Consider the following 22,983-nt stretch of genomic DNA (forward strand, 5'->3'; position numbering starts at 1 on the left):
AGTTAAATATATATAAGTTATATATATTTATCAATAAGATAATAATATATATCTTTATCACATGATTTGATAAATTATTTAATAATTTTTATTTATTTTTATACATGTAGAGGTAGTGTTTTTATTATTAGTAACTTTAGCAAGCATAAAACTATTTGGAAAAAGAAACAAAAGAATAAATATATATACATTGAACTATTTTAGTCAACTTTTATTTCAAAAATATTATTTTTATTACAAAAAATTATCTTTTGTGTTCCGTAATCATGCTTTATAATTTAAATAAATATTTTAATTAACAAAACAAACAAAGAAAACAAACGACGAATACTTTGTTTATTAAAAAAAAAAAATCCTGTTTGACATACATATTCGAATAGGGTAAAATATATATCAAACCACTATAAAATTTGAAATAAACAACTAAAATAATTAAAATTATTTTTAACAAACTATCATTATTATTATTTATTTAAAACAATGGGCCAAGGAAAAAAAAAAAAAGAAAAGCCCCAAGAATATGACGTCAGCGTCTGTGTTGTCCATAAAAATGGCAGGGGAGAGTTACGTAGGAAGCCGTAGAAAATAAAAAGCCAGCTATGCCCGTGTCCTCTGCCGAGTTCATCGGCTACTGAGTCTACCCGGAAATCCCCGGCGATTCCATTTTATTCCCTTCCCTAATCGCTTTTCTTCTTCTTCTTCTTTCTATCCAAAACGCTTGCTTCTTCCACTGCTCTTTTTTCAGCAATATCAATTGCTTTTATGATCGTTTACCGGTCAAACTTCGTCTTTGCTTCTTTCTTCATCTCTCTATGACCCATTGAAGAAGAAGAAGCAACTTAGTCGGAGTTCTTAACCGGGTCGAATCCTTTCGGAGGTTTTTTTTTTCTGAGCTTATAAAATCATGGTATTTCTTTTTTTTTTTTTTTGTTTTTCATTCGTTTCTCTATGTTTCTATGCGCAAAACCCAAAAAAAAAAAAAAAAAAAAACACTATTTCTGTGTTGGAAAGCTGTGCGATTTGACTACTATTTTGGCTTTGCTAAATTTTTTGTTTTCAATTTTGGGTTACCTTTGTTCATCCTGTATTCTTAGGTAGTTTATTGGGGATCGCAGCATTGTTTAATAATTTATTGGGTGTTGAAAAAGTTTCACTTTTCAAGTAGCTTTAGCTCAATAATCAGAGATTGATTTCACACCCAATCAAATTATCATATAGGATTTGGGGTTAATTAATATTACTGCATTTTTATTTATTTATTTATTTTTTATTATTAGTTTGTGAGGGCTGGATTTGGGTTTTGGGGCTGCTTCGTTAGTGGAGGACACATCTTTGAGCTTAAAAAGTAGCAGTACGCCTTTTGTTTTCGGCCATGAACAGTTTTTGATTCTTTTTCTGAAAACTGTACTGTTTTTTGCTTTGACATTGTATTCACTTTTATAATGTTGGGCCCCTATTCATTTTGGGCCGTCAGCTAATGACTATCAAGTGGGCAAATTTTATTTTTATTAATTTATATTTGTTTATTTTATTTTTCATGCAAGGAGATAATTTGTCAAGTTTGATAGACTGAATATGGTTCGCTACCATATCTGGTATAATTATTCTTTGGGAATTTTGGGAACCCATTTTCGTGTCTTTCTTTCAAAATGAGATAGAAGTGGATTTATTATTATTATCATCATCATCATCTCCAAATGGTATTTTTATGCTTATTTCTTTTGTTTTCTAAACACAAATTTATATAAGATTATGGTGGTTGCATCAGATGTGACATTGCTAGCTACTATGTTTTATTGGTATCATATTGCAATTCTAAAACTTCCATGTCCAAAAGTTGTATGGAACGAAATAAAAGCGTTTTCATTTGCAAAATTGTGAAGCAAATTAGATTACCCTTATCTCAGCAGTAACTTATAGCTAGCTCAAAACCTCAGCTCCTCGTCCTATTCACCATCTTTCTCATATAATATAATCAATGAAATGAAATTGTAGTTTAAGTTGCAATTCTGTTTCATTAAATTAGAATTGGTGATGCTTTGGATGTGCCAGCCCCAATTCCTGGATTCTTGTAGATATATTATATTATTATGTGTAGGCAGCAGCTTATTTTCCACTTCTTTGTTCGTTCTTCGGTTATTAAGGGGTCTGAAAACTCTCTTAGTTTGTTCATGTTATATTAATGCTGTTATGGGAGTGAAAGTTTGAATTTGATCTAACATAGTACCTAAACTTGATGTATCAATGCTTGGGATCATCTTTATCTTGTGGTGGGTTTGTTGTTGCTGTAGTATGTATTTCATTTTATCATTGCTCTGTTACTATTTTATTGGCAATCTTTGAATCTCATGCGTAGAAGGTGGGGAAATAATTGTTTGCTGTGTGGTTAATTGGTATGTTTATCTTTATGCTTCAGTGCATATAAGTAACTTTAAACCTTAGTATCTTGCCTTCTTTATGGCAAAGGACAAAATATCAACTCCTAGAGTGAAAACTTCAGGTGTCAGACAAGATAATATAAATCTTCCATATTGTTAAAATCAGTGACATCAGTGAGTAATCCTCTAATTTAATACATAAAATATTTAGAATTATTAAATTATATTTAGTATTGAAAGAGTTTGTTTGGATATTGGATATGTGAATTTTTATATTCTATCAAAGCTTTGAGATTGTGTAAAATTAGTTTCATGTCTTTCTTTCATGTAATGGTTGGATGGCATACCTTGGAGACAAACTGTTGTCAATGAGTACAACTCATAAATGTATATGTCAACTTTATTGGGTGGCATTATTTGTTTGTAAACATACATGTGAATGTTTGCCATAGTGGCATTGCTATGGGCCATCCTTTCTTTTATTCTCCCTTTTCAGTTTCTGTGTTAAGATCCTAATTCTGTTTTCGGTACTTTTGAAGTCATCCCAAGACAAAAGTAGCCCTGCTCTTCTGGTGGGAGGGTCACGAAGTGGATCATTTAGTAGGACAAGCAGTACTGCATCTTCTATAAGAAGGCGTTCTTTCAGTTTATCAGGTGCTCTACCGTCTCAAAGAGATGATGATGTTGAAAGTGAGACTGTGTCAGAAGCAGGAGATATTGGGGATCGTGCTCTTCAGAGCAACAGGTATAGTGAGAGTGGCAGCTTCGGCTTCTCTTTTGATCATGCACCGGAGAATGGAGTTGTTGTTACCATTCCAGAACATGGTCAATTGCAATCTCGTGGCGGTGACCCTGCAGGATCAAATGCAGTCTCCCCTGTATCGCCATTGCCAAACGAAATCATTTCTCCTCTTTCAACCGATGCAATGGTGCAATCTGAAGACAAAATACAAGTGAGCTTGCAGTTGATAATGTCACTGTTTATATAATTGATAAATAAGCTTTGTGCTTTCTTTTTGGTAATTTTTTCTCTGTGCTTTGTTGATGATGCTATTTTGAAGTCGAACATCTCTCATGTTTTCCTTTTTTTGGCAGGATAATAAAAAACAATTGCCAAAACTGTTGGAATACGGTTCATGTCTCACTCATTTAGCTGTTTTTGGGATTTTGGGGGTAACATTCTTCTGTATTGTCTTTTGAATACTGAAAGTCATTATATTATGCTTTTTATATGCAATTTTTTGTCTTTATAATCGAGGAAACTGGTACTCTCTATGGTGCAGCATTGTTTTAAATTATAATTTCTTCACTGCCTGATACCATACACTGTGACATGAATGACTTTGTGTAGAGAAAACAACAATTGTGCCATATGACTTATGCTTACTCCAGAAAAGGCAAGAAGCAGAAAATTTTGAAAACTTTTTTGTCATAGGTTTTGTACAGAAAATATGACCCATGCTTGCTATTTTGATTTTTATAGCAACAATAGACGGCTATACAATTGGGAGTCTTAAGAAACTTAAATTTTTAGTTTTTGAATGGTTATTTTTGTTTAGTTCATAAGTATGCATTTCATAGGCATAATTTATTGAAAAATCTATATGGAGAATATGTAAGTAATTTATATCAATATGAAAAGTTTGAAGCACCTTCTGAAAATCAGGTAGACATACGTTATACACATTAACAGACAGCATAACATAACTCTTTTTCCATCAGAGTATGCAGTCTGAGAATTGGGAATTACAGCGTGGTCTCTCATGGAAGATGTTAATAAGCATAAGTCACTTTTGAATCAGAAAACTTTAGCTTTCAACTATCACTTAACTCGAGGAGTCAATAACAGCCCTTATCAGTATCAGGTGACTTGTCAGCGTAGAAACTGTGCTGGTGGAATAATAAAAATTGTGGTTAATAATGTGCAGTCTGAGAATTGTGTATAACAGCATGATTCTTAAGGCATTATGAGAGTATGTTTAGGTCACTTATGAAGTGGGAAGCTTAAGCTTTCTAACTATTGCTGAACTTATGAAGGCAATTACATCTCTTTTCTGTATGATACCTTAAAACATGTATGCTGCTGCCAACAAATTGACATGTCAGTATGTATTGGTCAAAAAAATGAAAATTGTCAAAGCATGACCCTTCATCATTTGACGGCGTGATATCCTCACTTTTCCCATCGCTGGTTTTCCTTGCATATTTTTGAAGTAAGAGTTACTAAACCAAAGCAGATTTATGAGGGGGTGGTTGTACATAACTGAAAGCCACTATAAACAAAAGGGTGAGGCTAAAGAGAATGTGGAGAGAAGGAATATGAGGACACATGATCTCCAAAAATCACTAGGGATTAGGCTCCTTGAGCACAATGTCAGTGCAAATGTATATGGATATGCATAGGACTTAGTTTGGTTGAAATGGAATCTCTTCCCCCTCCCTCAGGTTCAAGCTTTTGTCATGTTGGACTTTTTCTACCACGATATGCTAAAATAGATGTAAAGGAATCATATTATGCTCGTTAACTTTCTTTGTGTTAGGTAATGCATTTGAGAATGATTTTATTCGTTGTAACGTTTTACTGTATCTTGGTTTTTATTATTACATTTCTCTTGATTATACAATATGAGTTAGGATGTTTTATCAGGAAGATGATATAACATGTTACCTCATGCAGGTCTTAACAAGGCATTTGCTACAAAAGCTATTTGGCCCTGGCGTCGCCAAAGTGACAAGCAATGAAAGCATTTTGTATCTTGACCTTCCTTCTAATATGGTTTCTCTATCTCTATCGTCTGTCCTGTGACTTTTCCCACATCTGACATTGTAGTTAATAAGCAAATCTATGTAGATTCTATTCTCAATTTCTTTTCTTTTTTTCTTTTTTTCCTCCCATTCTAGGTTGGTTCTTTCTTGATGGGGTGGTTTGGTGTTGTTTTCAAAGGAGACATATCCCGTGTTTCAGATTTTCTGGCAATTGGTTTGACAACCGGTTATCTGGGAAGCCTTACAACTTTCAGTGGTTGGAACCAGAAAATGATTGAACTCAGTGTTGAAGGCCAGTGGGTTGAAGCTGTACTTGGTTTTCTCATCGGTAAAATATCAATGTTGTTCACATCGTGTTACAACAAGGATTAGATGACATGACAAGCGACTAAAATGAATTTCATTTATACCTCGCTGGTCTATGCTGATTGCATATTTCTAACTTATGCGAGAAAATCCTCAACCTTTCTGTATTCGTTTAAACTGAGAAAAGCTAATTGTTTATAGTTCTTCACAGGTTTGTTTCTGGCTGCCTACTCTATAATTTTTGGAGTTGAGACAGCTAAAGGTTTCAGGTACCTGCTTGAAAAGAGAATAAAACATTTGGAAGGTGGTATCCCAGTCTCTAACAGCAGCTGGAGAGTGGATAGTTGCAGGCGTCATTTGGTGGTTATGGCGGTGTTTATCCTGACGCTAGGTTTGCTATGGTCTGTGAGTGTAATATTGGAGAAAAAGGAGTTTAGCAGCGGCAGCAGTGAGGCTGAACTATGGTTAGGTTGCATAGTTGGACCTCTAGGTGTGTGGATGAGATGGTTCTTAGCTCGGCTTAATGGTCGTGGTTTAGGAAAGACTGGGTTGTTGAAATGGATTCCATTTGGTACACTTATTGCTAATGTCTCTGCAGCTTGTGTTATGGCAGCACTTGCTACTATTAAGAAAGCGGTATGATCTTATGATATGCATCTTGCCAGGGCCTTATTTCCTTGACCTTAAAACTACCTTATTTCTCTGCATGTAAAACATTTTAGCTTTGTCCAACACTAACTTTGAGGTCTATCTTGATAGTTCTTACAATTAGAGTAGGCCATAATTCCAAACTGTTTTTCGCTTTGGCTCATTTTCTGTCCGATTCATTTTATAATTCATTCATTTTCTTGTGCCATGATGAATTGATGCATGTTCTTTCGATCCATCTTATTACTGCCATCATACCTGCAAAGCACTCAACCTAAAATTTGCTATATTTGGTGCAGGTAAATACCAAGAACTGCGACACGATTGCAACGGGGATACAGTTTGGATTTTTGGGATGTTTGAGTACTGTTTCTACGTTCATTGCGGAATTCAATGCAATGAGAGAAAGTAAGCACCCCTGGAGAGCATATGCGTATGCCATGATCACCGTTTGCATCTCATTCGGCTTGGGAACCCTGATATATTCTGTACCTGTTTGGACAGAAGGATACAATTAGCACATTTGGGTCCAATTTTTTGGGTTCTATCGGTTGCTTTCCCCGTTGTCATGTGAACATGAAGTGGAGCTTCATTTGACTGGAGTATAGAAACATCCTTCATTTGCGAGATTGTGTATACGAATTGCAGAGAACCTCTCAAAGAATCGCTCCAAATCTATGTTGCTTTCACTTGAAACCACGACCAAAGTCCTGACCCATTGTATATTTGGTGCCATTTTGTAATGAGGAAAAATTCTAGGATTCTAAGGATTCATCAAATTACCTTAATGATAAAGTAGTTTTGGAAATTAATTTGTATATCGTAAATTTACCATGCAAAATAAGAAGCAGAAGAAGAAGAAGAAGATAATATTACTTCTGTTCTGTACAGTAGCACATGTATCGGAAGTTTTGGTATTGCCAATTATGTTGGAGGGCGCTAAAAATTAAAATGTGGGCTATTTTAGATGTAGCCCAAATAGATTGGACTAAACTTTAAAAATTGGGGAATCAGATAGTATGGCATAGCCTCCAAGTAACCCAACTGATGGAAGTTTATTAAAAATATCAAAACCACCACATTTCATATCAGAGATCTTTCAATTTTTTTTTTTTTCTCAATGTAAAAAGAGATCTTGATTTAGAGTATATTTTGTTTTTCAATCAAATATTACAAAGTAATAGAGGTTTATGAAAAATATCAGAGCCAGGACATATCATATAAATAAGCCATAAACGATGATTTGAGTTAAATAAGAAGCATTTCTTAGGTTTCCAATCATCCACGCTTCCCAGCCTTCGCTCTCTCTTTTATATGACAATTTAAAATACCCTTATACTTTTTAGTAAATTTAAATTACTTTTACATGTTTTACGCTTCTTTTTCTTATTGCAAAAATTAATTTTTTTAATGATTTTTCAAAAACTAATTTGAAGATTTGAAAGTTTTGTTAATCTATATTTTTAATTTTGTTTAAATTATTCGATGTTTTTTAGTTTAAAAAAATTATGTGATGATTTTATTTAGACAAGCTTTTTTAATTAAGTGATAATTTGTTAAATATATTTAATTAACAGAGTATTTGAATAATAATAAAGTTATTAATGTTTAGAATTAATGTGAATCTAAAATTCTCTAAAAAAATTTTTTTTCTTTTATTTGGATAATTTTTAAAAAGAGAAATTTGTAAATCCCAATAAAAAATAAATCTTATAATGTGGAAAACTAAAATGGAAAATGATTCCTTTCATAAATATGTTATTATAAAATTTCTTGAAAATTTGATTTTACGTACTTTTTTAAATACAATTTTATCTTTTAATAAATTTAAAAAAATAAATTTTTTATTTATTATTTTTTATTTTGAAATATAATTTATAAGGTGTAATATTATGGGTCGTAACGAAGATTAACTATAAAAATATTATTTATATATTATAGTTGAAAGAAATTATATACTTTAAAATATACTTACAATGAAAAAGAATAATATGATCTTATATATACATAACTTTGGAGGTGTTTTAATAATTTATATTATTTTTCTTCTTATCGTCCTTATATTATCCAAACAATGTTAAAGAAAAGATGTGAGAATTGTATTAGGATTTTCATTATTAAAAAACATTATAAAAAGAATCCTAAAATTTTTTTTTGAAAATTTGAACCCCAAATACTTTCTATTTTACCAAATAGAACATAAATGTATTATAATTTGTCAAATATATTTAACTAAACATATTATATATTTTTTTAAATCTTCAAATTAATTATTGCAAAAAATAATAAATAAAAGGATTTAAAAATAATTTAACTTTTATAAATGTACAAGAATAATTTAGATTACTACATAAGAGAAAGAGTGAAAGCCAGTGGGCACATGCTTTTTATATTTATCCAAGCCTTACAAATGTATATCAAATATTCTCAAAAAATAAAAGAAAAGCAAAAAATAAAAAATAAAAACTACACAAAAAAAAATAAAAATAATAATAATAATAATAAAACATCTGGTTGGAGCCCCCCAAAGTCTCGTATTAGTCTTGAAACTGGAACCCCCTTTCAAATGAAAGTTAGATAGCTAGCAACGTCAGCGGATGTATGGTTTTATAAATTTACCCCATCCCTCATAAAGTAGAGGGTCCAAAAATATTTCCTAAAAAGGAAAATAAAATAATAATAAAAAAGTACCAGCTGCAGGTTGGAACCCTAAAGTCTCTTATTAATCTTGAAGCTTAAACCCCCTTTCAAATGCCAGTTAGGTGGCAACCACCAGTAGTCAATGAATAAGAGAGACAATGATTTAAAATGAATGACGGTTGCAATTGTATTTTTCAATGGAGGGTCCTCCAAAATGCTGCGACACTTATTTGGAGGTTCTGTACTTTTCATTTCAGTGGAGGGTCCAAAAATGTTGTGACACCTAACATTTCACCGACAATGCACCTCTTCTGAATGAAATTAAAATTGAATTTATCGAATGAAAACTCATATGTTAACTAATGCACTGAAATTCTTACATTGCAATTTCATTATTACATGTTCTAATATATAGTTAATAATTGTACAAAGAACACTTTTTTAACTCGTCCAGATACTACCATATAGTCTATTAATATATTTATCAAAAATATACATATTACAAAAGGGTTATTTAACTTATGAAATTTAAGAATTTGTGTGTGCTGAAAAAAGAATTTTTCTTTCTAATTCTAAGTGAAGGATCAGTGAAAGATTCTTGCATCCATCTAGAGTTCCCCAAAATATGTCACTGTCCTATTTTTGGCTACGTGGTTACAAAAGATGCAGTGGTTAAAGTGTCCCTGCCAGCGGCGACATATTCAGATCCCAAACGGGCCGGTTAAATAGAAGAGGGTCTATTGAAACATAGAAATATCAACATACTTATTGTATTTTGGCTTTTTCTTTTTTCTTTTTCTTTTTTACCCCTTTAAATTATATATATGATAATGATTGACGTGATCCATAAGAATGTTATTAGCCAGCTTGATCAGAAATTGACATTTTTAGTAAATGGATATCACAAAGATACCCTTTTAGCTCTTTTTTTTTTTGTTTTAATAATAATAATTGGATTAATCAACAAGTGCAAAATATTATACTCTCAATTTCCTTTGGAAAAGCTACATATGATATTGTTTCTCCACCATATCCACATAGAAAACTTATGATGGTTTCGCAAATCTTATAGTCAATGTTTTATTTTATTTTTTATTTTTATTTTTTTTGAACGGTATAGTCAATGTTTGGTTGACAGGAACGAGATAGAAAACCGGTGGAAAAGGGATAAATGGTAAATCCATTCAAAACCATCCATTTGAAGGATTTGGAAGGTGAAAATTAACATTTAGCCATTAACAAAATAAGTATTAATTATCATTAAAACCCTTTTAAAAATTTTAAGTATGATTAAATTATAACTAATACTAATATGTACAATAGTAATTTAGCAATTTTCTTGGTTAAAAAAAGAATTAGCAATTAAAATATTTTTCTTTCTTTTTCTCTTTCCTATTCATACCAAACAACCAAATTTTTTCTCTTATATCCATCCTCCTTATTCTCTCTCTTTTTCTACCTACCAAAGAAAAAGGCTTCCATAGCATATTTATAATTTGTAAGAAAATGCAATTATTGATATACTATGCTTCAATATGCATCACAAAATATAGGGCATGACAGACACAAATCCAAATCATGGTCATTTTTTCTTATTATTGGAATATGGTAAAATACGGGTGGCAACTCCACATGTGAAGTGACCTAACATGAAACATGTGCCAAAGATAATACAATACCAACAACAACCAAAAAAAAAAAAAAAAAAAAAAAAAAAAAAACACTTGTAGAAAACACAGAATTCCAAAAGAATCTTTGGAGTGGAAACCTCTCTAGATTACTAGAGAATCTTATTAATTCTCGTATCTAGTTCATTAAACCACTCTAGGCTATTGCAGCTACATTGCGCAGTAAAACGGATATATATATATATCACTGGGGAATCTTGTTGAGCTTGCAATAAACAAAATCAGAGTACTTCTTGGTCTTGAATTTGGGTGGGTTTTGGTCATTAACGAGCTTGGGATGAGGTCCGACTTCGAAATCCGCCGGAGGCTCCAAGAAAACTGGCCATGACATTCTTGTCTGCTCTTTGTTCACGGTGGTCCTGTGCAGCACACTCTTGTACTTCCCGTTGCTAATTATCTGCATATATTAATGGAAAAACCCAGTCAATGATTATTTATTTTTATTAATTAATTAGCTTCCCCATTTTTTAATTACTTTCAAATTGATTAAATAAAAAACAAAATCCAACTATCTCTTTCAAACAGGGATTGATTAATTAAATAAAAAATTAATATAATTGATTAAATATAAATTAAATACGAGATGTCGTCAAAGAAAAGTGCATCCTTTCATCCAAAAAATTAATTTTCTATTCCAGAACAAAGAATTGTTTTATTTCAATATATACCATCTAACACATCAAGAAGTGTTTTTTTGTCCTCTTTCGCTTTAAAATGTCACTACATATATAAGAATTCGATAAAGGGTACTCATAAATTTACCAAGGTACAATTGTACCTACCTTGGTATATCTAACATTTTTAAACTGCAATCTTAGATTTGAATAGCTACTATTTAATTTAGTATACATTTTTATATGACTTTCAAGTATAGATATGTAAAAAATTTTCTAAAGCAAAAAATGAATATTTCCCTGTTACTGATAATAGGATTGTGAAAACACTTTATTATCGGTGATAGAAAAAATCCTCAACTAAATTCATTCAGGATTTCTATGATAAGCAAAAGACTATAAATATTTTACCTCCATTTGGTCACCAATATGAATGACGAGGGCATTAGGAATGTATTTAACATCATACCAATGGCCATCTCTAAAGGCTTGGAGGCCTTGAACATCATTGGGGACAAGAATGGTGATAAAGCTCATATCAGTGTGAGCCACAACCCCGAGAGCAAGATTAGGACGTGGACATGGCGGATAGTAATTGATCTTCAAGAGGTATACAAGCTCATCTCCTCCAGCTGCCTTCCTCAGCTCGTCTTTTTCAAGCCCTACTCCCACCGATAGGCTTTTGAACAATTTCTCTACAACCCCATGCATGTGCTTTGCATACTCCTCGTTCGTCTCCCTGAAAATGATATCATCACAAGAAGATCAAAAATTTGAGATCTTCTAGTCCATGTTTCCTATCTCATAAAAAAAAATTCAGATAGACCAATTTCAAATATTAATTTGTACAATATAACAATAAATAACTATATATTGATCAATTAATTAATATTAGCATATTTGTAATTTGTATAAATCTGTAAATTTCTCATTAATGTTATTCTTACTTAATTAATGTATTCAACATTATATTTTGTAGAACTTATTGAAGAATTTGCAATTGAAGGAAGTTCAGGTTATGTTTTCAGTTAAAAGTTCTAATGTGTTCTTAGTCAGTTGATAAATGGTAAAAATTGTAAAAATGTATTGCATAAAAATGCTGTAATTGTAAATTATCCCAACATAATAAAAAGATATTGAAAATGAAAATGAGATATTAATTTATTGTAAAAACTTTTATTTTTTTTAGAAAATACTTTTCTAATAAAAACTTCTTCTATTTTTCATTCTGTAACGTGACCGTTATGCCTTTTTTCTTTATTTATTGTTGCAACATCAACTGTAAACATCAACTTTAATTTTTTGGATTTATTCCAAAATTCACAAAAATGCATTGAGAGGGAGAAAATATGTATATATATGTATACGGTTTTGCTCCACAAAAATTTACATGCATATTTTAAAAGATATGCGTGTAAATGTTTTAAACACTTATAATTAAGCCTTTTTTTTTTTAAAAAAAAATCCTATATATAATAGTCATATTTTTTATTATTAAAATATCTTGGCAAAAAATAAATTTTTAAGTGGTTCAAAAAATATTTGAACATATATTAAAAATTTAAAAATTCTAATTATCACGAATGAATCAATTATAAATTTTCTTATCACAACCTCATGTTTCAGCACCAAAAAAGAAGAAAAAAAGAAAAAAGAGAAAACTCCAGACAAATAGTGTTCTTTGTTGACCATTGAGCCTGTCTTCACAGTAAAACCGAAAAAAGGACAAAAAAAAAAGAGCCTGTCAAGACAAAATTTTTTACTAAAAATATTTGACAACGAAAAAAAATACTTCAGGTAGTTAAAATATTAATTTTTACAAATATTTTCTCCATCGTCAAAAAAATATAACTGAGATGTACTTTTATTCCTTCAGCCAAATAAAAAAAAAAAAAATGTACTTTTATTCTTTTTCCCATGCCCTACCTTCCATCCCCAACCCCCTCCCAAAAAAAAAAAAAAAAAAAAAAACTCGATAAGGCTTTATTTTAATTCATTACGTCATAAAACTTTTTGGATTTTGATCCTCTATTTTATTTTTCAATCTTTTTTTTTTCAGTGCTTGTCCTTCTCAACACTTTTTTTTTTTTTTTGTAAAATAAATAATAAAGTATAACTTAGCACATGTTTAATTTGAGTTAGTAATTCTTTTTAATTTTCTTTATTATAAGATAGTGTTATATTATTTATTAGGTTGACGACGAACAATAATTAGAATAAAAAATCAAGCGCATTTAAAGAAGGAAAAAAAAAAAGTATAGAATCATGATTAGTTATATTTTGAAAAGCCAAGAGCTACTCACATTTGGCAGATAATTATAAAAATAAAAAAAATAAAAAAAATAAAAAAATTTGAGGTCATCATCATGACTCCTATATTTTCAAATCCGGTTTCATGACAAAAAATTTTACGAGTTACAGGTCAAAAAGAAACCACATCATGCAAGGAACCAAAAGCCATTTTGTTTTTTTGGGGGTTATGGTCTTTTATGTACATTATTGTAAGCTTCCTATAATTGTACGTTTTATCAAAATGTTGATAGTGAAAGTAGGTAGATGAATGGGTAAAAACTCAATCTATAAAAAACAACAGTAAAACCGCGATATCAATCTCTTTAAAAAAACAAAAAAAGAAAAAAGAAAAATGTACCAAAGCAAAAGTTAGAATAACAAAATAATAATAATGATAATGATAATAATAATAATAAAACAAAAAAAAAATGAATAAAGTTTGCAATGTAATAATAATATTTAATAACCTGTAAGAAGGTGGATTTTTGGGCCAGAACTTGTAATTAATAGCAGAAGGAGGCCAAATCCTATGAAAAAGATGGTCAACCCATCCTTTCTTTCCCTCAACCTCTTTTTGAAGCTTTGTACCATAACCTTCCACGGAGTTAGAATCTGGTGGCTTGGCATACACCTCTTTCTCTTCACTTGGTAGCTCGAAAAATTCTTTGCCAACTTGCTGCAGTTTTCTGATGATGTCGTATGGAATTTCATGGTTCACAATTTGGAACATTCCCCATTCCCGGCTCGCCTCCACGACTTGCCGGATCACATTTTCGTGATCCGGGTCCCCGAAATCAATGACTGGTACCTCCAGGGTTTTCCCTTGGACGGTTGTGATTCCTGGTTGCTCATCTTTTAACCGAATGTATTCTTCTGGGATGGTTTCTTTTGAAAGTAAAGCAATGTCATGGACTCGAGATTCTACCTCCATCTTTTTTTTTTTTTGAAAAAAAATAAAAAATTTGTTATTAGACACAGAAACGGTGATAGATTTTTTTTTTTTAATTTTTTGAGATTTCTCTAGCTTCTTCAATGGTAGAGGGGGCCTTTATAGTGTTTGTCATACTCATAGTTGATGTGAATGTATGGAGCGTTAATTGAAAATGAGACGACAGAAATATTTTCAGATAAATCAAGGTGACGTGGTTTCATTCTGTACGTTGAATATATATATATATATATTTTCCTGTACAAATCAAGATTGGTAAGTTTTCTGAGGGGACGGTGGGAATCCAATAATTAATACTATGGTACGCAGGAAGATCGTTTGCATCATAAATGAACTATATATATATATATAATTAATAGGAACTCAACGATGGAAAAGAACTTACCACCAGCCTCATGAATGCATACCTATTTAAAAAATTGGAAGTGTTGAATCTATAATCAAAAATAAGTTTTTCATATTAGGTTTTTCAAATCCAAATAATCAAAGGGAAAAATTCAGCCAGCATCACTTGACACTTTTGTAATGGATTCACCAACTATGGTTGCTACATAACACTAACTGTTCAATAAAATATCGCGCTGGACAAAGAACTAAGAGAAGACTTGATAAGAGAAATCCTGTAAATGGAAAAAATAAATAAATAATGATACATTTAGTATGTGGAGTAGATGCAAGAACACATATTCTATAGATTTAATTTTTCTTATATTTGCTAGTTTTTGAAATTTAGAATAACTTAGTTATTTAATAGAAATAGCTTTGTCTCTATTTGAAACAAAAGCAATTCTTTTTAAAAAAAAATCAAAGAATTTTTTATTTCTATATAAATTTTATTATTTTTTTATCATTAATAATGATTAGATAAATTTTAAAAGAACTTTTTTTTACAATGCAAAAATATCTTTATACAGTTTCATAAACATTTAAATTACCAAAATGTCCATATTTATTTTTTATTTTTTTATTTTTTTATTTTCAAAATTGAATTATATTTAAATTTAAGTTTTTTTAATTATTTTTTGTTCTTTTATTTTTCAAAGAAGGAATTAACTGAACACCGACCATGTTGTCGAATACATTCGAGGCGACATCACCGATGCCGACGACATCAACAAGAAGCTGTCCTAATCGATTGAAGTCAGGCACCTCGTCTACTTCACCTGGGCCAATCGAAGATGAGAATTGCGAGGTCAACATCTTATGTACCATGATGCCAAATGCTCCAAAGCTCTGCCATATTTGCCTCGAAGAAGAAAAGGATTAAGGACTAAGCCATACAAGATGTTGTTTTTGCTTGACAAATTTGACAGAGCATTTGTTTGCAGCAGATTTATCATCTTATACAGGTTATCAACTACAAATGCTTCTCGAAAAGAAATTTCCATATTACATATCTTGTTATACAAATTATTTCAATTCATGAGTTCATAATAAATAAATATGTAATTTTCATGTACTTCCAAATGGCATAGAATCCAGATTATTAGAGTTGTATCCAGAACTCATTTAATAATGAATTTATTCCAAAAAGCAAAAAAAATAAATAAATAAAATTCTAAACTAGAACCAGTAGTTGCTCTTCTAGGATTTGGAAGCTTGGATCTCACTGAGACATAAGTTATGTTCCTTCATTTGAGTCCAAACTTTGAGAAGGACTAGATCAGTGAGAGGAAGATAAACATAAACCAGGACCAAACCTGGCTAGAGATCGGTGATTAAATGCAAATCAAATCCAAGAAAATAAAATTACAAAAAAAATTTGAAATTTTTAAAAGCTAAAATGAGAAAAATTAGACAAGGGTATTATAGAAATTTAAAATTTATGAGATTGTATAAAGTTTTTTTTTTTTAATTGGGATATTTAATTCTATTATTTTTTATTATAAAATTTTTAAAATGAACATTTGATGATAACCACTTAAAATATCATCGTAAATTTCATTAATAAAATATACAGGTCTCACTCAGTACTGACAAATATATATATATATATATTATATTGTAATTTGAATAAATTTTAAACTATCTTTACTATATTTTGATAAATTTAGATTTAGATTGATTATTAGATATTAAAAATATATAAAATTTAACTTTTAATTAATTTTTATCAAATTTGAACATTTTTTTAAAAATATTATTTATAAAAGCTAAACATTGATTTTAAGTTAATACTTTTACTAAACATACAAATAGGAATGATTTTTTTTTTAAATTTTTAATTCTCATGAATATATATTCCTATTTTAGGGAAAGTCATTAATTTTGTATGCCAAAAAGGCCTAAATAAATAAAAAGTTGGAAATTTTAGAATGGAAATACTTTATTTGAATTCTTTGAGGTTTTGGGTAAATGTAAAACATTTCTCAGACTTTTAATAATATCAACCGCATCTCCTTGATGAGTCTAAATTATCTTTATACCTTTATTTAATTTACATTACTTTCCAAAATTACTTTTATTTATTTAAACTAAAGGGGTCCAAAATCACTTTTATTTATTTAACCTAAAAGGGATGTATTCAATTTAGAATTCAAAAGAATTTTAAAAGTGTTTAAAAATTTAGGGATATTCGATTTAAATTTTAAATATTTCTACAAATCCAACGATATTCAATTCAGATTTTACTGGATTTTATAAAAGTCCATTAAAATTCAGGTGTATTCAATTAGGACTTTATAGAATTTTTTTAAAATCCAGTGATATTCAAAAAGTTATTGATTTTAAAAGATTTTAAAAAATGATAGATTTTAATGGATTTGAAAGGATTTTAACAGTGAAATTGTGATAAAAATTGTTAATATGAAATCAAACTTTAAATCCAAAAATTTCGTTGGATTTTTATAAATTTTTTATAGAATCTATGAAATTTCATAACAATCCATCAAATCCTTTAAACTTTATAATTCATTTTAAATTTATTAAACTCTGAATTGAATATAGCCCTTAAATAATAAATTTTCAATTTGAAAAGAATAATAATAAAACTATGTGGTAATTTTAATAAGATAAGCTTTTTTAACCGAGGCATCATTTGTCAAATATATTTTAATAAATATATTATAATTTGTCAAATAAATTCAGTGCAAGATATTATAATTTTTCAAATATATTTAACTAGCTATATTTATTAAATATATAGCTTACTATAAAAAAAAACTTATATAATTAAAATTATAATATAGTTTTTTTTTTCTATAAAAAGGAAATATCTCACATAATTTAAATAAAAATTATTTAAAAATATTTAAAAAATTGAAAATTTCAAATTAATTATTGTAAAAATAAATAAATAAAAGAAATTTTAAAATAATTTAACATAAATAAAAAAAATAAGGACAATTAATTTTTTTTTCAAAGGTGTGAATGAAATTATTAGAATCTTAAAGAATATTTTTGAATTTATTTTTAAAATCTCAAAAAATACTCTCTTTTAGAATAGTAGTTGTGTATGGCAACATTAATTGTGGCGAAGGTTGAGCAGGAAATTCAGCAAACCATTAATGAAACAATTAATGAGTTTCATATGACAAATATGCAGAGGTAGGTAAAGTTTCTGAAATGAGTTCATTTTCGATGAGTATTATAACTGGCGTGGGAATCCACCACGAATTCATATCTAAAGACTTAATTATAGCCCGATTCACACGCACGAATTCATATCTAAAGACTTAATTATAGCTAGCTAGTGTGGCGGAATGAAAAAAGCCATTTATTGATGTTAAATATGGTTTTTATATCGAGAACTATCATAAATTCTATAAATGAAAATTTAGAACATGTTTAGTTTAAGAAATAAATATAGAAATAGAATATATATTTTATAGATTTAGTTTTTTCTATATTTGATAAGTTTTTAAATTTAACAATAGATTATGCATCCATTTGAAAGAATAGCTATTTATTTTTAAAACTTCAAAATTCATATTTCTATATTTTAATATAGATAAATTTTGAAATATTTTTATCATATTTAAATTTACATTGATTATCACATGCTAAAAATATATAAATAAATATAAAATTTAATTTTTAACTAATTTTTTTCAAATTTGAACATTTAAGAATATATATATATATATATTTAGAAAGGCTAAATCTTAACTTTAAGTCAATATTTTTACCAAACATATAAATAACAATTATCATTCATTTTTCTATTTTCTATTCTTATGAATAGTTATTTCTATTTTTAAAGGAATGGTTATTCTATATACCAAACGTAGGAGATTAGGATATTTTATTAATTTAAAAGGGTTGTTGATTTATAAATAAATTAATAATTTATTAGTTTATTGATAAATGCATATTTATTAATTTAAAAATAATTTTATAATATTTAAAAAAAACAATTTACTAGTTACATGTGTATTTTTCGTTTTACGAAATAACTTATGCACCTTTTAAATTATGCTAGTGAAAACAGTAACAGAATTGTTTATAGATAAAGAAATTATTCAAGGTATACATTGAATATATGCACCTATTATAATAATCTAGATGACAGTTATGCTTTATCCAATTTTTTTTTTTTCAAACTTTGAATACATAATGGTTTTAAATATTTATTTGATACAACATGAAAATAATATATGAAATATAGTATGCATAGCAAAAATTAAAGCGAAAACTTGAGTAAAAAAATTTAGATGCCTATTTTGAAATATGGTTAATTTCATACACCTTCAAGGTTTTGTAATATATCAAATAGATTCCCGATATTTCAGAAATATTTAAATATCTCCATGCTTTAAGTACGTTGCCATTGTAACTAACGAAAAAAGGTTATTTTAATAATTTCACTTTGAGAGGTTTATAAAAGTTAACCACACCCCATACCTTATAACATTGCCACTATCTCTCCTATATGGTTGTTTAATGTCTTATTATACTCTTAAAAGTCAAATTTTAAAATAAATAAAAGTTACAGATATAATTTATTATATTTATTTATCTTCTCTCCTTCATATCCTTTACCTTTTTTCTTTTTTTCTTTTCTTTTTTTATAAATTTTCTTCCTCTCTTTTTTGTTTATTAATTTTTACCATCATATATGCATTTAATTTTGCTCTTTTCATCAAATTTTTTTTTTGATGAAAAGGAAATATCATTGTAGAAAGCACAAAAGCCTCCACAAGGGAGGATTACAAAACAAAAACCACGCTGAGCATCTCAACAGTCATCAAGTCTAAAATATCCCTAGGCAGGGAACTAATATTACAATCATCAAAATCAAAAAGGATGTTTGCGTGAAGAGCTTTCTTAGCCAAGTAATTAGCTAATTTGTTGGTGTCTCTTGAACTCCATTCCATCTTCCAGTTGTTAATCTAAAATAAGTATTAAGGTAAATGATCCCATATCTGGTGTTCCATCTTTTGGGGTCTTCAAAACTTATAATGCCTTTAGCCACTTCTGAAGAATCCGGAGACCAAATAAGGTTGTCCCACTTACGACGATTTGCCTCTTTTGCCACCCAACTGATGGCCTCAAGCTCTGCTTCTAAAAGGGAGTCATAAGATATACATTTTGAAGCCATAAAGAGAATCTCCCCTCTCCAGTCCCTAACAGCAAAAGCAATTCCTGCCTGATTATTAATAAAAGCTGCATCCGTATTAATTTTTCACCATCCTTTAGGGGGTGGCTTCCAAAAAGATTGTAAATTGAGGGTGGGTTTTTTAGAATCCTCTGGCATTGAAAGAAACTCCTCAACCAAACGATTAAATCGAGAGACTTCTTCTGTAAAGAGACCAGCGCCCTTAAAAAGTCTTGCATTTCTACAATTCCAAGCCGAGTACATTAAAGTTGAAAGAAAAATGGTTATTTGTCTACTCTCCATATCTTTGAAGAAAGCCTCTTTTTTAGGATTTATGCAAAAATCCACTAACTCTTTAATGCTAGAAATCCTCCAATTGTTGAGCTCACACCCCCCATTTGCTAACAAAAGCAAGTCTCCGAATATTGTGACAATCCTTAAAAATGTGTAAAACCGATTCCTCCTCTGCATCAAAAGTAAGCAATTTCTGTCCCCTCAACCAATTCTGCTAGCAATCAACGACCGAATAAGAATGACATTTGATCGAATACGCCATAAAAACATCTTTAAACGCTCATGAATTTTTAACTTCCAGAGTTTTTCCAAATATCACAGTCTTCGTTTGCCCGTCCATTCCTGAACTTCATTTCATAACAGCTTCTAACCAAGAATTGACCTTCCTTATTCCCAATCCAGATGAGTTTGTCTCTACAAAGGATACGAGGCCATTAAATGTGGAGAATAGCCTCGGCCGAATCTACAATGCATATGTGAAGTCCCATATCGGTTGGAAAGGGGAATGAAGCATGGTTTATAAGCGTGTGGATACCTTTCCCTTGCGAGGCCTTTTAAAACCTTGAGGGTTGAGTTGCAAGAAAATTCACCAGGCCCAAAGAGGACAATATCGCATGCGGGTGGTCTGGGCTGTCATAGATGGTATCAAAGCTGGACCCGGATCGGTATGCCAGCGAGGACGCTGGACCCCCGGGGGGGAGGATTGTGAAGTCCCACATCGGTTGAAAATGGGAACGAAGCATGGCTTATAAGCGTGAGGATACCTTTCCCTTGCGAGGCCTTTTAAAACCTTAAGGGCTAGGTTGTAAGAGGATTCCCCAGACCTAAAGAGGACAATATCGCATGTGGGTGGTCTGGGCTGTCACATCATATCTCTTAAATAAGATTCTCATTCCATTTCTGAGAGTTAAGGTCCTTTAATTCAAAAACTCTTCTCCAAGCTGGAATATTAACTCCTTCTTTCGCTTCTGGGCTATTGTTTACAATTCCAAGAATGTAAAGGTCCTTCCAAAGGTGAATTGATGATCCATCTCCAATCTGAAAACAGGCTCCTTCCCGAATGAGGTGTCTAGTCTACATTATTCCCTTCCAAATCCAAGAATCTCCTCTTTTCAGTTTATAGCTGAAAAAGGTATCACTTTTGAGATATCTTGATTGGAACACCTTCGTTCACAAGCAATCTTCTCCACTAGCCAACTTCCATCCTAATTTGGATAACATGGCTAAGTTCATATCCTTAAACCTTCTAAAACCTAGACCACCCAAATCTTTGGGTTTGCAGATCTCTTTCCAGGCCTTCAGGGCCAAGAAACCTAAAGCATTATGCTTCGTCTACCACCAAAATTTACAAACAGAAGCATCTAAATCCTCACAGGTCCTTTGAGGTATATTAAAGGTGGCCATCGTGTAGGTAGGCATACCCTGGATCACTGATTTTATTAAAGTAGCCTTACCTGCTTTGGAAAGAAGCTGTTTGCTCCAACCTTCCAATCTCTGTTTAATTCTGTCCTTAAGGAATTGAAACTCTTTTGATTTGCTTTTCCCAAAGATAAAGGTGTTTCCCAGATACATTACCTTTGAACCCATGTCTTTAAAACCTAGAGTTTCCTTGATAGCCTTTTTGTCTTTCCGAGAGGTAGAAGTAGAGAAAAATATGTTGGACTTTTCTCTATTGGCTTGTTGACCCAACCAGCTACAGTAATCATTGAAACATTCATGAATCGCACTTGCTTTCCGAGGATCCACTTGGCACATGATGAGCAAATCATCGGCATACATAAGATGAGAAATAGCAGGGGCATTTCGAGATACTTTTATTCCATGAATTCTTCCTTTTTCTTCTTCCATCAATAACATTTAAGAAAAATTTCGGAACAGAGAATAAAAAGGAGGGGTGATAACGGATCACCTCGGCAGAGGCTTCTTTCCAGATGAAAAGATCCATAAATACTTCCATTCAATAAAAGGAAAAACCTCACTAAACTCACACAACTACGAATCATCCATCGAAAGTCCTTCAAAAAATCCCAGACTTCCAAAGTCTTGTCAAGGAAATTCCATTCCAGTCAGTCACAGGCTTTTTTAAGATCCATCTTAATAATCATAAGGCCTTTTTTTCCTTTGTGGTTTCGAACCTTGTGGACAATCTCTTGAGCAAATGCTATGTTTTCTGCAATCCAACTTCCTTTAACAAAAACGCATTGATTCAGTGAGATAATCTTGTCCAAAACCTTGCTAAGTTTTCCTGCTAAAATCTTCGCCACAATCTTGTAAGCAAAGTTGCAAAGGCTTATAGGTATGAAATGATTGAAATTTTGGGGTTGGTTCACTTTTGGGATAAGGACAATGAAAGTTTCATTAATAATTTGAGAAATTTTCTTCATCCTAAAACACTCCTACGTAAACTTCACAACTCTTTCATGGACAATTCCCCAATAACTTCGGAAGAAAATTCCTAGAAAGCCATCAGGTCTGGGGCTTTTTAGGGGGTGAAGATTCCAAATGACTTCTTAACTTCCTCAACTGAAGGGATTCTCATCAGCTCTTCATTTTCTTCTCTTGTAATACAAACATCTCCCATATCTTAAAGTGATTCATGTATACCAGGGTGGTCAGACTTAAAAGAATCTTTAAATTGCTGAATAAAATATTGGCCTATCTGTTCAAATCCAGTAATCCAATCTTGATTTTCTTTAATAGCTTGAATGTTATTTCTTCTTCTCCTTATTAGAAGGCTAGTGTGGAAAAAATTCGTGTTCCTATCTCCTTCCTTTAACCAAGTTTCTCTGGATTTTTTTCTAACAATTGATTCCCACCGATATCCATAAACATTCAGTCTGTCCATAATAAAGTTGTCTTTTGAGAAGTCTCT

General features: G+C 30.6%; 2 protein-coding genes across 3 annotated transcripts; one reads left to right on the top strand and one right to left on the bottom strand.

Annotated features, from left to right (window-relative positions):
* The first annotated feature begins 513 nt into the window (after positions 1 to 513).
* Positions 514 to 6,988, top strand: LOC107421017 (uncharacterized). 2 transcript variants are annotated; one of them, XM_016030134.4, is made up of 7 exons: positions 514 to 907; positions 2,918 to 3,331; positions 3,474 to 3,551; positions 5,056 to 5,154; positions 5,280 to 5,472; positions 5,662 to 6,086; positions 6,398 to 6,988. In XM_016030134.4, the coding sequence occupies exons 1-7, from the start codon at positions 905 to 907 to the stop codon at positions 6,614 to 6,616; spliced, it is 1,431 nt and encodes a 476-aa protein (XP_015885620.3). In that variant the 5' UTR covers positions 514 to 904; the 3' UTR covers positions 6,617 to 6,988. The 2 variants fall into 2 exon arrangements, with proteins under 2 accessions (XP_015885620.3, XP_024930548.3); XM_025074780.3 differs by lacking the exon at positions 514 to 907 and adding an exon at positions 987 to 1,700.
* A 3,312-nt stretch (positions 6,989 to 10,300) lies between these two features.
* On the bottom strand, positions 10,301 to 14,377 carry LOC107421006 (flavonol synthase/flavanone 3-hydroxylase-like). Its single transcript, XM_048475203.2, has 3 exons — positions 13,800 to 14,377; positions 11,452 to 11,779; positions 10,301 to 10,823 (listed from the first exon to the last, which is right to left on the bottom strand). The coding sequence occupies exons 1-3, from the start codon at positions 14,261 to 14,263 to the stop codon at positions 10,611 to 10,613; spliced, it is 1,005 nt and encodes a 334-aa protein (XP_048331160.2). The 5' UTR covers positions 14,264 to 14,377; the 3' UTR covers positions 10,301 to 10,610.
* Between the last annotated feature and the right edge of the window lie 8,606 nt (positions 14,378 to 22,983).

Source organism: Ziziphus jujuba, chromosome 5 (genome assembly GCF_031755915.1).
Source record: "Ziziphus jujuba cultivar Dongzao chromosome 5, ASM3175591v1".
In the NCBI taxonomy this organism is placed as follows: domain Eukaryota; kingdom Viridiplantae; phylum Streptophyta; class Magnoliopsida; order Rosales; family Rhamnaceae; genus Ziziphus; species Ziziphus jujuba.